The sequence below is a fragment of the Halictus rubicundus genome, chromosome 1 (assembly GCF_050948215.1).
Source record: "Halictus rubicundus isolate RS-2024b chromosome 1, iyHalRubi1_principal, whole genome shotgun sequence".
In the NCBI taxonomy this organism is placed as follows: domain Eukaryota; kingdom Metazoa; phylum Arthropoda; class Insecta; order Hymenoptera; family Halictidae; genus Halictus; species Halictus rubicundus.
The window spans coordinates 2,576,452-2,593,994 of NC_135149.1; the positions used below are offsets into that span (position 1 = coordinate 2,576,452).

The window sequence follows — 17,543 nt, forward strand, 5'->3', positions numbered from 1 at the left end:
TTATATATTAGTAAATAACGAATGTTCGATTAAATTTTGCTTTCTTAGCGACGGGGAAACATTAAAAGAAAATACTCGTTTGAAATATTGATATGTGATGTGTTCAGAATTCTAGCGACGCATTTGGTAAAAATGGCCGACACTCCCCTTCCATATAGTTCTACCCATGACGCATTGCGCCGATGTTTCACATTTTTCCAACGTATAAAAATTATTCAAACTATCAGTTTACCTGTACAAGGAATGTAAAACTTTTGAATTTGTTTTCACTTTTTTCCATGATAAACACATTTCATAATCTTCGATTTTAATCAAATGTTTGAGAGCTCGCAATATTGTTTCCAATTTATAGAAAGTATCGATCTTTTTCGTGAGGAAGATTTCATTGGTTCCCAGCGACTAATGTATACCTCTTTCTTCACACGAATTGTCTACATACAATAAAATCTACGTAAGAAAGAATATATCCCTCGACGTATATATTGTTATATATTCGCAGTAATATTGTACAAACAGCATTATATACAGCGGATGTCCAGTCATTTTTAGGTAGCCACTTAAAGAGAGTAAAGATAATTGTTTCATAACATGTAATAATAAATAAAAATATATCTAGAAAAAGATGATAATGTTTAATACTTGTTAAAAATATAACTTTCATTATTTTCAATCAACTAGCTATTAACTACAATTTTTTTAATATAATTACAATCCATTTTTCTAAAGGAGAACTACGATACTATTTAACAGTGACTTCTGTCGTATAATATACAAAAGTCGTACGTAACATAACGATTTCGAGTCAATGTTCGAAAGTCTAGAGACATAATTTACTATTACAATAACAAATGTTGTTAAGACATTCAGATGTATATATCTGTATCGTTCGTAATCCTTATAAAATTTAAAGATATGCTTAACCATTACTTATCGAAAACAATAAGTTTAAATAAATAATTTCGATTATATAGAACAGAGCCAGTGTGTGGGGAGTGTTATGACAAGTATAAATGTTCTCGTAAACAAAGTCGTTTATAATCTGGACAATCGACAGTGTACTGAAAATCGTTCTAAAAGCTAGATAATTAACGTATTCCATTTGTACAAATTAAAAACATAAATTACATACTGTACAGATAATACAGGGTCGTATATGAGACACGGTACTGAAGAGTCAGTGATAACCGAAAGTAATATTAACAAAAAAAAATATATAATTTTCAGCCTTCGAATTAATTTCGAAGCAAGCGTTAAAAATTTATGAATGTAGGATGGAAATTAAATGAATTGCATAAAAAATTCCAAGTAAATTTTATCGAGTATTCCGAACAACGGTAACTCAGTAACAATAATATTCGGAATACCTGCATTCAAGAACATTCCTTTCGCGAAAATCGTTTTTATACTATAGAATTTCCGAGAAGATATAGAAATTGTGTATATCCTGCAAAATGTCTCGTAGCTCAAATTATATGCGTATTAAAATATCGCAGTTTCCGACGATAAACATTGTACAGAGACATATAAACGTAAGTTAGCGTGGATTCGTAGGAAAAGGACTTGAATGCGAATGAATATAAAAATCTCATAACATTAGAGTAGATTTAGTAAATGCTATTATCAAAGTGGCATTCACCCTTCCAGAAACATCTTTCGTCGTTCGCTAAATTTACTTTAATGTCTCTTTTTTTAAGCTCACACGCGTCTAGAATTCAGGACACATTTTTTTCCAAAGAATATTATCGTTTCTAAGTAGTAGCTATCGTCGATTATATATTCAACAAACTTCAACACAGTGAAGCGCGTCAAAACACATTGACGCTATTGCGTTTTGTCGCGTTTCACATAAAAACAAAAAATATACATACACAACATGGGCTCATTCATAATTACGTTCGTGGTTCGCTATTAATCATCCATTGATCATACCAATTTCTACATTCATGCGTCCTCAAGTATATGTAAATCTTAGTACTCAGTCTTCAGGCTTGCAGTCTGTTAATAAACCTATGTACACCGGGGTAGTATTTACAAGGGGGGATAGTTCCTTTTTAACTATGAAAAGTAAGGTAAAGAGTTTGGAGGAAAATCGTTGAACACTACACGATTTTTATGGTATTGTCAATATGCAGTTTCGACATTGTCTTTTTAACGCGTAACGCTGTTAAACGAACGGCAGGATTCGCGTGCCAACACTCTGCCATAAGTTTGCTGAGAGCAACGAGGATCTGAAACAAGAAACAGACATCGAACTTTTAACAATCTCCTTCTACCGAGAAGTCTTTCAACGTCAACAATTATTCTCCTACTTACTGGATCATTTTCCCATCGCGCTGATATCACCGGACGTAATCGTTTTACGCACACCGCTAACCGCATGTCCTCAAAGTCTGGATCACTCGGAACAACGTCGTGATAAGGCAACGCGTACGGTTCCACCATTGAATTTTTACCACCGGTTACGCATCTCCTGCACGCTTCCCACAGCACAAGACCCACAGAATACATATCTGCCATCTTAAAGGCATCGAATGAGGATGTATTCAATGTTTCATCCAAGACTTCTGGAGCCATGTACCGGCGAGTACCTACTCGCGTGTTAGGAGCGATGTCGATTTCTCCGCTTTCGCTGTAAACCAAATATTACAATCACAGTGTCTGTCGTGTTGACTAATTTTCAATGAAATTTTATTCCTGCGATCCTCACCTTATATACCTGACTGCCAAGCCGAAATCAGCGATTGCACATTCACCGCTCCTCTTCACTAAAATATTCCTACTTTTGATATCCCTGTGCGCTATCGCAGGTTTCCCACGTGTGCCAAAGATTTCCGTGTGTAGATGAGCAATTCCAGATGCGATCGAATGACAAATGGCTAATAGACTAGGATGATCAAGGACCGTGGTTTGCAAGTAGTCGTGCAGCGATCCTCTCTCGTGGTAATCCGTGATCAACAACATCTGTGTCCAAGATCCTGTTCCCTTAATATCAGCCGCGATAAATCCTAAAATATTGTCGTGCCTCATCAACACCGTCTGGTAGATCTCGGTCTCCCTGAACCAAGACGCTTCCTCCAGCGTAAAGAATACTTTTACTGCGACTTTCTCTCCTCTCCATCTTGCTAGCCATACTTCGCCATAACGTCCTTTCCCGACACACTGAGACAAGGCCAATTGTTTAGCGATAGTTCGTTGTACTAACAGGGGTAACCCTGATCCAGAACCACTGCTCTGGTCGATAAAGTCTTTGAGGGTGCCTTGAGAAGGCACTAGGCACGGACCTCTCTCTTTCCTTCTGTATCTATGGTATATAATTACCATAGCTATTGAAATTACCATTAGGCATACGGACAGAACAGTGGCCAATATTATAAGCGGCGCGCCAGATGCTATGGCCATAGGGTTCGGTGCTGCCGTAGGCCTGGGTTTGTATTCGGGAAATATATCTTTGTTGCATAACGCACTCTTGTTGCAACATATTATACTTTTCCCTTGTAAGTGGGGCACAAGGTTTCCCTTGCATTGCATAAAGCCTTGTTCGTCCGGTGGTAAACAACCGAACGACCACTCCGGCACGTACTCCCCTGCATCCGTGTCCCAAACTTCTTCCACCGCACTGAAACAATGCCCTCCGGGTTTTCCTTCGCACGTTCCATTCTGCCGATCGTCCGGGCAGTGTCCTTCGCAGTAACATGTGATTCCCAGAGCTGGAAAACGAAACGTACGATTATCTATCCATTACCTGCTGATCCATCGTTTCGAGTAAAACGATCGGGGCACGGACCACCTGCCGTCATTTCCAATATCGTCTTTTTACGGTGGAACTGTTCGAACGGTAACGCGAAACGAACGGTGTCGCATCTTTGAGGTTATATAAAAGTAAACAAAAACAATGAAGAGTAACGATGTATTTCTGGGCAGCGAGGAGCGAGAATACGTCGAAGACAGGTTAGGCGAACAACGGCGAGGAAAATCTGCGCGAGATAAGCAACCGAACGATAATTGACGCCGAGTGGAAAGCTCACTCAGTCGTACTGGGCGGATTTGGGAGGAGGTTGCTCGACGAGTTACGACGTGTCGCGTAGGCGGACGGCCATTGCGTCCTACGACACAAGCTGCTGCAACAAATAAGCGGAAGGTGCGCCCCTTGTAACCAACAGAAATCTCTCATGTATACGCGTATACGCACGCGTTAATCTCGAGCCAGTTGTCTCTTTCTATAATTTTTTCGATCCTTCGAATTTCCCTTCGAGTCGAGTCCCAATATTTTTATTGTTTGTCAAGCCCGTGCTTTTTTCATGCTTTTGAAAAGGTCCCAGTCGTAATCTCGAAGAACAGAAGGAATTCGAAGGTGCATCGATTGTATCGACCAATCAAGTATCAAGTTTATTAGAGAGGAGCCGATAACTGTATGCGTCATGATTGCAAAGTCGAATGTAACCGCGTAATAGCGATCGAGGTCGATGATATACAGATCGATTTTTGAAGCGTCTAGAAACTGGCGCGCAGTTCTATGCCACGGTGCTTCCACAGAAAGCGAGTCTCCGAGCATATGCATATATACATATATCTAAGTAAGTAAGTACGAGTAGATATGCCGCGCGAGCGTTCATTCAGAAAACTATTATTCGCGTTTCTCGATTTCCTTCTCGTCTTCTATCGGAGACCCGAACGCGATAGAAGAGGAACGGAATAAGACCGTAAATACAGATCTGATTACGAGTACATTGCTGCAGATGGAAGATCGATACGCGAAAGTACGATGGGGCGAGCAAATATGGTTTAAGGTTATCTACCATGCGTAAAAATGACGAAGAGGCACGTCGTGCCAGTAAACAAAGAGTACAAAGTTTATGATGCGTGTCTGGAGGGAGAGTTTGAATGTGAAATGTTTCAAGAATCGCTCTGCTGCCATGTCCCTGCCTGTCTGCGAGTCGCAAACAACCAGATCGAGGAGAGCGGGAATATCGAAACGAATGATTCACGAAGAAATCCACCGGAGAGAAATTCGAAAACGAAATGGTAAAAGGTTAGTTCGTCGAGAGATCGAATCGTTTTCTAACGCGTGACCGAGCAATCTAAATCGAGACCGAATGGAGGAACAGGAAGAAAGGTGAAGCCTGGAAACGGCTGGGAAGACCGCTTATCTTCTGTCGCGGAATTACTCCCTCGCGTCTATTTTACGGTGACCGTTCTATTTATATCCCCGAATATCTGGATGACGGATCGATGCTCCATGCGTTCTGAACCCGTTCCACGTATTCTCTTCACCTTTCTCCCGTTCTATCTCTTTCTCTTTCTGTGACCCGAGCGGCACGAGTGTCACTTTCAATCTCCAACGTAGAAAGATACCATTCTACGACAGAAAAATACTTTGACAAACAGATACCGAGAGAGAGAGAGAGAGAGAGAGAGAGAGAGAGAGAGAGACACGCACACACGATACGATACACGGTACGATAATTGTTTCGACTCGGTCGACATGTTCCCGATTCCACGCGCATTTCAAGAATCAATGATCAGACCTTGAATCAGAGTTTTCCAAGAGCGTGCGCGCGGCTTGCGAGTTTCCTACCAGCCAGTTTCTTGGCCCGAGGCGGCCATCCGACCGCCGTACAAGGAAATCGCCGGTTACACGATTGACCATCCTTTTCCCAGGGAGGCGAACCGCGTCTCTCATGCTCGAGGACGATTCCCTTTTATTACCTCGCAAAGTGGAGTAGATCGTTCCAGCAAGGGATCGCACGCGACGGAACTGTAAGAGTTCAAGCTAAAATTTTCTTTCGCTTACTAGAGACTACTTCTTGCTGGGGACCCTGATGGTCTGCCAGGCGATATCTTACGACATCGAACGAAAACGACGCGACCGGCGTGTACTTTTCCATCGACGATGTTCCGTCAATGAATTAAATTGTCCAATGCTGAGGCAGCACGCCGCGGAGGACTCACCCGCGGTCGCTAATAGAAATCTACAGCTGCACTCGGCGTGTAACGAAGGACACGACACGTTGCAACGGGAAAAAAAGAACCGAGAAAGAAGGAAAGGAAACTACTCTGTAGGAACGCGAGGCGAGGCGAGGCGAGGCGAGACGAGACGAAGCATGGCGAGACGATCACGTTTCTTTTTGCGAAAGAGAACGCGAAAGGAAGAGGATACCCGAACACCGAACGAGCGTATATGCGCGTAATAGGGTGGCCGCGTCGAACCAGTAGTTTTTAGCGAAACAATCGCGTAGTCGGTTGTAATCTCGTGAGAAGGATTCAATGAATCGCGCGCGTCGCTGCGTTACAACCAGACGCGCTGTTTATCAGCGTGGCATACAGAAATATCAGCGATAAGCCGTCGTTCCACACCTACAACCTCCAGGGAATCGGTACTGCGCGACTAGCTTGTTACAAAATCGAGCGAGCATCCGAGGCTGACACGCACTGCTATAAATTCGAATAGGAAGTATTTAAATTTGAAAGAAAAATATTTCGCTCCGGAAACTAGACCTCCGATCCTTTGCCCTACCGTCGGGTTGGTCGGTTCGAGTAAACGCGAGCGACCGTTGCAATTGCCGAGATCGTTCTCGGTAGCTCGATGATTAAATCTAAATTTCACGATTACCGAGGGAGAACGGAGTGTTCGAATCTTGGGAAACAGGACGCGAACACCTGTTCTTATCCCGCGACGAGAATAAAACCGCGAAGAGAGGAGAGGAGAGGAGAGAAGAGCGTGGTCCTTCGTGATCGGAGAAGCGCGTTCGCGCCAATTAACCGACCGCTTCGGACCGGCATGCGGCAATCTGACTTGAGCGGGAGGGAGAGGCACTTGTTCCAAAGTGTTCGGGCATTTGTAATTTGGTCAATGAATATTTACTGTATTTATCGCGGACAGATCGCCAACCATCGGAAAAATCAAGAATCGTTCACACGGACGCTTCAAAGTTTCTGTTTGATCGCTCGTATTTGGCGACCCGAAACGCCAGTACAAGGTATAATTCTTAATTGACGTAAATTTTTCTTTTGTGAAAAGCCAGAAATCACAGGGAGCCATATACATATGCGTCGAGGGAACGAGTAGGATGATCTAATTGCCAACTAATGAATGACTCAAGAGACTCGCGGTTTACGCGTACACTAGGTAAAACACGTACAAGCACGATTATGCGGTTCTTCCGAGAATTGAATTGTCGCATCTTGTACACATTGGAAATCTGAATCGGAATCAAAATGGAAATGGAGAAAAAAAAAAACAGCGCAGGGTCGAGGAGAGAAAAAGTCGAAACGGAATCGCGTGCGAATGGTAGTATTGACCAGCTAGTGACTACGTAAACATGTAGTGGGTGGATTTCGCGGGCTTTTTTTGCCTATAAGGGCGCGTTGACACGTCATATATACCGGGTGCAAGGTTTTTCATCGATTTTATTTTTCAGCGTTGACATCGATGGCGCCCCGGTCGATCGGAAAAACGTAACGTTTCGCATCGAAATGCGAACTGGTTGTTTTATAGTTCGGCGAGGGAAATTAGAGAGTACGACGGCTGCAGAACTGCAGAGAGCCGAAGCGTGAGCGTGGTTCGCGACGATATACGTTTTTGGCTGGCGCATACATCGAGCGTAATTGCAGGTTGCATTTGCGCGCGATGAATAACGCATCCGAGAACCGCGCTGAAAACGACTTTGCGTGTACGCGTAACAATATTACGAGTATAGTTTTCGTGGAAGGACAATCAGCCGACGGTAATCCAATCCCACTGTCGCTCGTTGGCGCGATTCTCTCGGGGAACTCGTTAGCCGGAAGAGGCAGGTCGTCAATAAAGTTGGAAGCTGCGAGGACCGATTTGCGTTCGGCGTCTTCTCTCGCGGAAATCCGTTTTACCAAAAACACCTAACGAGGCGATCGAGCGTTTTCACGACAGACGAGGTCTAGGTGTATACCAATAACCATATGGAGTTTCGTATACGGCTATCTGAAATATCAGCATCGCTGACGATAACAATTAGTCGAGTAATGAATACGAGAGATAAATAAGCGGCGAGATTTTTCCTGCGATATTAGTAACGTTACAATGAGATTTACAGTAACGGTTTGCGATGTTGGTTCCCTTTGCCAATAGTGTTGCATCATAATACCAGATCCAATCGATAAGTAGTACCGAAATGGCAACAATTGATCTACTTGGATACCTCATCTGTTGTTTGAACGGATCTCGTTGCGACGTATGGTACTCGTTACCGCGGTGGACCAATTGTTATCGTGAATCAGCGTCGGGCAGCATTCCTCGCGAACCTAACCACGTGCGTGGTCTCGAACGGATTCGCTGTTCGTTCCATTCGTTGTTTCATCGATCGGCGAGAAAAATGTGCCAGCGTCCGACGCGATACGCGCGATCTCGCCGACGGTTTCGCGAGAAGAAAGACTAGAGAGAGAGTGTGTGTGTGTGTGTGTGAGTGAGAGAGATAGAGAGAAAGAGAGAGAGGGAATCGAGCATGTTTAGGCGAGGCGGATCGCCAACGAGAAAAAGAGAACCAAGAGGAAGGGAGGGAGAGAAAGAGAGAGAGAGAGAGCAACGCGCGAATTCGTTTAGGGGAATTGCAGGGATTCGATCGGGCGAGAGATCGGTTGTTTTTGAGAAAGCAACTTTTAGCGTGGCTAAATTTAATCCGTGGGGATGTTGGATTGGTGGCAGACAGAAGGGACACGCGGCTAGGATCGCGAAACGCGAACGATGCCACGAGTAGCTCTCTTCTCGGGCTGGCAACGGGGAAAAAAGGAAGAAAAGCTGGAAAAAGGTCGAAACACCGGGAACGGAGGAGCGGCCTGGCCGGGCCGGGACTTCTCGAGGCATCAGAAGCGGCGAGACTCTCGGCACCACTGGTATTTCAGTGCCTAACCTTAGCGCCTAACCTCTTCGTCTTTCTCTTTTGGTCGTTCTCGCTCTTCCCCACCCTCCCGTGTTCTCTCTCTCTCTCTCTTTCGCGCGAGAACGAACACGCTCTTTTCCTTCTGACTTCTCCCGCGAGTCGAGGGTAAAAGAAGAAAAAGACGAAATAAGAAAACAGAGGAGACGTGCACGCCTTTGGCACTGGGATTCCATTCGCAAGAATGTACCGATCGTGCGGCAACAGATACGGAGAACGCGTAGTCTTCTCGACGAGAAGACAAGCTGAATCCGCGGAAAGTGTCACGTTAAAGGATCAGCCAAGTTTCGCTCCGAGGTTCGTGGCGAACATTCGAAGATCTCGAAGGCGCGATCGAGGTCGCATCGCAGACGAGGATCTCTCAGAAATGGCTCTAGGCTAGACGAACGACGTCGACGCGTGTACCGTCGTTTCGTCGTTCCGTCGACGAGACTCTGGTCTCTCTATCCAGGGAAGAGCGACGAGGCACGAAGAAAGAGATCAGCGGGGCAACGGACATCTGTGCGGCAGAAGGCGGGCGCACTAGGCAGAGTCGTCTCGAAGGAGAGCAGTTGAAGATCGGTCGAGGAACACCAAGTTAGCATAGCACCAGCAGACAGCGATCGTTGCTCGCCACGAAGAACGAATCTGGCCCGAGAAAGAGAATCCGCATCCGATCGATTCGCTGGTCGTGCACCGCACAACACACACGACTCGTTCTCGGCCACGAGGAAATCCGTCGAGCACGAATCGGTATCGGTGGGAACCAGCCGCAGCCCATAGCCCAATAGCCACGGATCTACTCACCACCGACCAGTCTCGCGATAAACACTCCCAAGCCGATCCACAGGCCGTATTTACATCCGCGCCGACCCGGGGTAGCGGAGAGCGCAGCCATTTTCTACACTCGAGAGCACATACTTCACTGTGACGTAGAGCAGTCAGCGTCGGCAGCAGAGCGCAGGCCGCTCGACTTCGTCGGTCTCCGGTTCGCTGCGGGTGGGGATTCACCGTTTTCTGGGGGAACGGTTCGTGTCGGCTCGGCTCCGAGACAAGGACCACCGATCCTACTCCGTAATCTAGACAGAGACAGGCCGATATGCCACGGCACGTATCAACTCTGTATCTCTGATTCACGGTACCCCGATCGAACCACGATCGAGATGAACGCATACTCTCAACCGTTCCGAAGGATCGCAAGAGCGGAACCTTATCTGCGTTCCCAGTTCCTGGAAAACGGAAAGTCCCGCGGTGCGCGCTCACCAATTTACAACAATTTACGACGCGACGCGGTCCAATTTCTAATCGCCTTCGCTCGAAACACTCCAGTATTTTCAGCTCGTTTTTCTGTTCCATCGCCGATCGACGTATCTTTGTTGGATTCACGGTACATGTAATAGATCGCACCGGCGAACTATGCGCGCGCTTACGTATAGGATAGCGCTACCCCTATGCGCCAGCCCCTCGGTCCTCGGTGCTTGCAACCATCCGTGGCACCGATACCTGCGTGGCCGTGGATAATTACGTGCGCGGCTACGTGGGCGGGAACGCTATGCGGAAAATCTAGTCGGCGGAGAGCATTTCGATCGTTGATTCGCTCCTCGACGTTCAACTTTCGATTTATTTAGCGCGAGTTGTTGCTCGATATTGGGAATTACCCCGCCGCGTTGCTCCATCCTATCCTATCGCGAGTCATTTTCTTTTTCGTCGACAGGTGAACCACCTGTTGTTGCTCGCGCGTACAGTTTCTTGACCCGTCAACTCGTTATAGTCTATAAGCTGATGATCACCGTACGGGATACCGCTCGATAAGGCGAATAAAAGTACCGACCGATCGAAGCGACAGCCTTTGATTTTACTTGTTAACTCGTGATGAAGATTTCGAACAGGTTCAACCGAATTTATGTTATTAATAGACTGCGGATTGTATGCATTCATAGCAAAAATGGGTGGGTATTATTTCAAACGGTAAAAAGATTACCGAAATCTAAGAGTGTCAATACATTTCTTACAACTTAATAAAACTATTAGAAAGAGGAATAAATTCCTACGTGGCTTCCATGTCTTGCAACGAATGCAAACGATTTTTATTTTGCATACAGATCCGCGGTCTAGTTATTGATCTATATTAAATCGAAATAAAATGGTATCTTCTTATTGTCAATATATGCATAGCCGTTGTAAAATACATAAGCATGCAATAAATGCGTCTTTATTCTTCCAAGAAATTATGAGTAACAAAGAAGTTTTAATCACTGCAATCGCAACCGGAATAATACTATTCGCACAGGCACGGAACAGTTCCGTTTCTTCATTCTTCCCGAGAATGTCGGATCGCCGAACCGATTCCGATATGCGTCTGTACTGATATAAACACTTATGTTTAAATGCATTAAAGAATGGTTGTCCGATCGGTGCTGAAATAATACGTTCAGTGTCTGTGTGGATAGTATAAATCGACCTTAATATTAGTAGAAACGCGTTGCCGTAGATGTAGACGCAGACGTAGACAATTGTATAACTAGAATTTTGATTCCTGTGGTAATCGTAGTGTTAAATCGAACGCAATCGTGTACACCGTTGGCACGTACGCTATTCGCGGCGCGCTCGAAAAATCTGTATATGAGCCGTTTATTTTGAAAGTGGCCCAAGTAAATTTGTCAATTATTTTTTGTTGCCCGTAATTACGTGTACAACTTCAAGTTAGCTGTCATAAACAAGAGTATATACGATCATTTTGGACACATAAGTTTTCGCAGTTAGTTCAATAATTAAAACCGTCACTTTGAAAGTGGCCTAAGACCAATCCATTATTGACAATGTTCGAAGGAAGTTATTCTAAATGAAAGAAACAAAAGGACAATTTTTAGAAAGGTAAAGAATTCTAACGGAGAGACAATAAATTGGTTGAAAATATGCTGGATGCGTTTTTTGAGAGATGAATCATATAAAATTTTCTATAAGATATCAATGGATGAGAATGCAAAGTTTAAAATCCTGGATTTATTACCACGTCGGGGTAGACCAAGAAAGTTCGAAAATATTGTGTTGACACACCTTATAAAAATATAAGACGAATTACAAGAGCGAAATACAAGGACATGACGGACTTACTACGATACATACCACCGGAGCACCATGACTTCTTCAAATCCCTCCCGCATACACAAAATGTAGATGGCAGTAAATTGTTATGTAATTTATGTAATTAGAAAATGTCCTGAATTACATAAATTGTGTTTTTGAAGTGTTGTAAACATATATAAAGTAAATTGAGTATTGTTTCTTTCAATTTGAAGCATTTTAAATTACGTCGAATGAGCTCTTTCAAATTTTATAACGAATCTGGTTGTTAACTTTGAAAGTGGCTTAACTCCATTTTTGGTAAGAAAACACATATTGTTCACTTAATAATTGCTATTATTTGAATAGGAACTGTAAACTTAACTCTTTTAGATACACTTAAGCAGTATGACACATTGGTATCCTATACGTACATTTCTAAATTTATTGAAACACAAACCCTTAAATATCTCAATTTAAGTGTAAGTAGACTTAGACCACTTTCGAAATAAACGGCTCATATGCAGCTCGTTGGTGAAAAGAGCGAAGCGACACGGGTCGAGTAGAATCAACGAGATAGCTTGTCGTTGTCGTCGTCGTCGTCGACACCGGGTGAACCGGTCGAATCGGGGAGATATTTGGGAAAGGCTCGGCCTCGGTCCCTATCCGCGGAAGCTCGGAATCGGTCCGAGGCTACATCCCTGGCCCGTCAGAGTAGCTAGCGGGGAGTGTGCGACGGCGCCCTACGGGCGCCATCGTGCCGCGACGCGACGACCACGGTCCCGGAGATTTTTCTTTCTTGCTCTTTCTCTCTCTCTCTCTCTCTCTCTCTCTCTCTCTCTCTCTCTCTCGGGTTCTCTGTTGTCGAGCACGCTCGCGAGCCGCTCGCATCAGTCGCAGTCGCACCGATGCTCCAGAACGAACGGAGAGAAGCCACGGGGAGGGTCGGAGTAGAAGCGGCTCCTTGGAAAGGCGCGAATGTCTATGCGTGGCGCGTCACCGCGGAAACTAGAACCCTACTAGAATCGTGAATCTTTTTCTTCGTAGAACCGGGTGAGCGAGGATAGCGGGCTCGAGAAACCGCTGCGATCCTCGAAACGACCGATCGAACCCTCCCTTTGCCCTTGCTTGTAGTTGCTCGACTATCGCCGCAGAGAGGTATAAGCGTGCAAACTCGTTTTCGCACGAGTGTACAAGCGGAAAAGATTTAACGCAACCTCGCGGTGCGTACGTGTTTCCCGGTATCTGATAACGATCCGGTCGGAATTAGAAAACAAGTCGCAAAGCTGTTGCAATTAACATTAAGATCGCAACGATGGCTATTCGGAGTCGTCGGCGTTTGAGCATCGCTTACGCCGGTGATTAATTGTAAGACATCCAAGCGACAGAGAGGGAGAGAGAGAGAGAGAAAGAGAGAGAGAGAGAAGGATGCGAGTAGCAGAAAAAAGGAGAAGAATCGGAGAGAAAGGCGGTGCCGTGTGTTTCGAAAGTGGTGCGTTCGCACTTGAACGGCGCCGTTTCGGCGATCGAGGCGAACAAGACGACCGGCCGGAGTACACGCACGCCACGGGGGCGCGCATCACGCTGCGCTTTCAAACATTAACACGCCGCGCGTGCATTTACGCGCGAGACTCCGCGCGACCGTTCCTAACTGGCTCTCGTATGCGTTGCCGGTTGCCGTGCTACGCTTAGCGGTACGCGTCGCGCTTCGTTACATTCTCCGCCGCTCCGGTACTGCTATCAATATCGGATTACCGGTTAATTGCTAACGTAGCGCGTTCCCGCCTCGGGAGATCTCGGCTCCCGGGTTTGCTCCGCGAAACCGTCGTCGCCCACGATGCTTGCCGATCGTTCAACCCGTGAAGAAATATCGCCTAACCCATTCGATGCTACCGGTGATTACGGTCGCTTTCGTCGAAGGACATAGTCGGTATCGAGACGATTAAGTGGCCCGATGCTTCGACGGTCTTACCTTCCAGGTTATTGTTCGCGTCGAGACGTAATAGCTCCTCCGCCGCGTTGTCGCGGTTGTCCGTAAATCGGCCCGTTTATCCGTTCGTCCAGTTTTTCAGCGAGCGTAAAAAGATATCCAGGGAAAGGTTGCGAGCAAACGATGCACCCGCGGAACGAAAAAAGTAAGAGCCACAGAGCGACCACTGTGGATCGTAATCGAATGCCCATTAACGGAGCCCGTTCTCTTCCCACAACAAAGGCATATTGTCCACGAGAAAGTCACGCGCCAGGCTTCGACCGATTCCCTGCTTCGGCGAACCCTGCTCGGACCATCGCCGCTCGATGCGAGTGTACGTTTTCAACGCAACAATTTCCACGGAGAACCTGTCTCGGCTGTTTTCTGCCCCCTGTCCCCCCTGTCGGCCGCCTTTTCCTTCGCGCGATCCATCGATCCAGATTGATTCACGGCACGCTGATCGGCTTGCTCGCGTAAGGACGTCGATCATTATATTTTTAGAAATGATTCTCGACGCTTTTATGGAATCGCGATGCCACGTTGTTCAGCATCGTCTTCTATATGCGGAACGCGGCGGCGAGCGCGGAGCGATCTCTCCTGTCCGACAAGCCGTGTTCCCGATCGGTCGAATTCAGCGTCGCTCGACTTTCTACGAATTTATCGTCGCGTTGAATTCTCGATTGGTTTTGGAGTCGTTGCGACTCGATTTGTCTCTGTATCACCGCGTTTCCCGATCGTTCGTTGTCCGTTTAACATCGCCGATTCTGCCCCAACCGATTTCTCTTGTACCTCCGAACGAGCGTAAACGTCGTTCGCAAACCGGCAATGGCCAGCGAATGTCGAGAGCGAGCGAGAGAATCGGTCAACGGGTTAATTAACCTCTCGACTAGCCGGTAGAACAGCAATTTTAGGTCAGATTTGCTTTCAGAGGGCGGACCTGTTTTCCTCGAATCCAACGTACATCCTCGACATCTCAGTTCCGACATCAAGAACGATCGCGATTTCTCTTCGTGCGAATCGCGTCGCGTTGCGGGAACACGGATGGGCGGAGGCGAGGTGGACAAAGGAAGCCCGTTTCTCTCGCTGACTAACGGCCGATTGCTAATTGCTAGAAATAGTCGCCGCATCGTCTTGTTAATTGGTCGCGGGTCGAGTAATACGCGTACACTCCGTGTACAGTACACGCGGATGAGCGCGAACGCGACAGCGATCGAGACGCAACGGTAACGCTCTTCGATCGTGCGCAATTAACATTAATTGCCGTGATTATTCCTTCCACCGGATGCGATCCAGTTGCGAGCGACAGATGCGTCTCAAATTTTCGCCAGCTAGCATGCGAGTTCGTTCATCGTCAAAGGTCTCGGTGCTTTCGAATCGCAGAGGTGCGGCTCGCGATCTGTCTCGCTCGAAAAGATGCCCTGCGACGAACTGCCCGTGGCAAGATGGGTTAGGGTCAGATTGTATTAGGGGGGCCCGTAAGTAATCAGTTATTTTGAAATCTAGAACGAACTTTGTAGTAAATTCAAGTTTTTATTTCTTAATTTATTATATTATTTCCATCGTTATCAAGGACAGTTTGCCATCTTTCCTGCAAATTGTCAATCCCTCTCTTATAGAAATCCAGGATTCGTGAAGCAAAATATGACTCAAGGTGCCTCCTTGTATCTTCTACAGAAGTGAATGTTTTATTTCTTAAGTAATGCTCCAGAGATCTGAAAAGATGATAATCAGAGAGAGAGCAATATCCAGCGAGTACGGGGGGTGCGGCAAAACTTCCCATTGCAATTCTTTGATTTTTTCCTGAGGGAGTTTCGCTGTATGGGGCCGGGCATTGTCAATTTGCAGTATTAAACCTTTTCCGAGGACTAAAAATGCCCTCTTTTTCAATAGTTCTGAATACAGCCGTTATAATTACTGACAATACAACTCAGCAGTAACTGTTTCTCCAGATTTCAAAAACTCAAAGTGAATTATGCCACGACAGTTCCACTAAATGCACAGTAACACGTTTCTAAGTGATAAGCTAGGTTTAGGGTTTGATATTGCGGTTTGATTTGCAGAAAGCCATTGCTTGGAACGCTTTATGTTATCATGAAGAATCCATTTTTCGTCTCCGGTAACGATTCTGCTACCAAATGGATCTCTACGAAATCTGGATAGCAATGAAGTGCAAATTGATCGACGAATATTCTTGTTGGTCTCAGATAATTGATGCGGTACCCATATTCCTTGCCTATAGATGCCTTTCCCATTTCGTGTAGGTGCCTTTGTATAATTGACCATGTGGACCAAAGGCTTCTCGATAATTCTTGTATACTTAATTTTGGATCAGCTTCCACTAGAGATTTTAGGGTGTCATTATCAAATTCAATTGGTCGTCCACTTCGATGCCGTTCAGAGAGATCATAATCACCAGTAGCAAACCTTCTGAACCAACGTTGACACTTGTTGACCTTCAATACATCTTCATAAACATCGCAAATTTTCTTTGTTGTTACCGTTGCATCAAATCCCGCATGAAAATGAAAAAGTATGCAATGACGAATACGATCCTCGGAAGGTACGGACGCCGCCATTTTATTACAGGGTTTTAAAAAAATATTATACTTTTTAGAATATTTTGAACACAGGCTGCTTTACCGAAAACTGTAAAAGAATACGTGTTTCCTCTTCAACGATCGGTACAGAACTAAAGGCAAAACAGATTCTTTGCAAATAATCGATTACTTATGGGTACCCCTAATACTGGGCAGGTAAGACGCTGAGGGTGTATAAACGCTAAATACAAAAACAGGGTAAACAAATTCTGCCGACAGAATTTCCGGCTCGCTTCGCGAAAGATTTCGCGCGCGAGGAAAAAACGGGCAGGAGGACCGTCGGAAGTCGCCAACGGTCGAATAATATTTACGAGCGTGAGCGAGTTGGTGGGAACCGTCGATGTTATCGCGACAAACGCTTATCGAGGATGTTGCAAGCTTTCCAAACATAGAAGGCAAGGGTTGCGAAAAAGAAGAGATATAAATCGAGGAAGCGACGGAGAAACGTTTCTCGCGTTCCTCTCGATCGGCGTCTGATGCCTCCCATGCACGGGGGGTCGACTATCGCAGGGGGACTCGGAGACACGCTGCAGTCGATAAAAAACTGCGCTTCGGACAAAAGTGGAAAGTCGTCGCCTCCGAACGCCACGCGCGTTCGCCTCGTTATCGTCCGCGCGTACATGCAATTAGAGGCTCGATCGCGAGCGAGTCATGTTATCACGAGCAGAGAGAGAGAGAGAGAGAGAGAGAGAGAGAGAGAGAGAGAGAGAGAGAGAGAGGGAGAGGTCCGACCGAGTACCGAGGTCGTTCGGACGCACACCCAGAGATCGCCATAAATGTGCTTACTCAAGGCGAACTATGGGGATAAGATAAAGAAGCCTGCATAATTATCGTAATATCGTATATCATGAACGGTGTCACGCCGCGCCACGTCGGTTGGCTCCGACCGCAGGAACCGCCGACCACCACCGGCTCTATTAATTTTACGGCTTTATCGAATCGGCCGGCAGCGTTCGACGATCTCTTTCCACCAGTGCCATCGATCCAGCTGATTTCGAGATCACGGATCGTCGGCTAGGCGCACCTATC

General features: G+C 45.9%; 1 protein-coding gene across 3 annotated transcripts; it reads right to left on the bottom strand.

Moving 5' to 3' along the window:
• Positions 1 to 464: 464 nt before the first annotated feature.
• Positions 465 to 10,142, bottom strand: Tkv (serine/threonine receptor kinase thickveins). 3 transcript variants are annotated; one of them, XM_076784531.1, is made up of 4 exons: positions 9,693 to 10,142; positions 2,708 to 3,707; positions 2,314 to 2,629; positions 465 to 2,228 (listed from the first exon to the last, which is right to left on the bottom strand). In XM_076784531.1, the coding sequence occupies exons 1-4, from the start codon at positions 9,781 to 9,783 to the stop codon at positions 2,100 to 2,102; spliced, it is 1,536 nt and encodes a 511-aa protein (XP_076640646.1). In that variant the 5' UTR covers positions 9,784 to 10,142; the 3' UTR covers positions 465 to 2,099. The 3 variants fall into 3 exon arrangements, with proteins under 3 accessions (XP_076640646.1, XP_076640654.1, XP_076640652.1); XM_076784539.1 differs by lacking the exon at positions 9,693 to 10,142 and adding an exon at positions 8,172 to 8,404; XM_076784537.1 differs by lacking the exon at positions 9,693 to 10,142 and adding an exon at positions 3,785 to 4,019.
• Between the last annotated feature and the right edge of the window lie 7,401 nt (positions 10,143 to 17,543).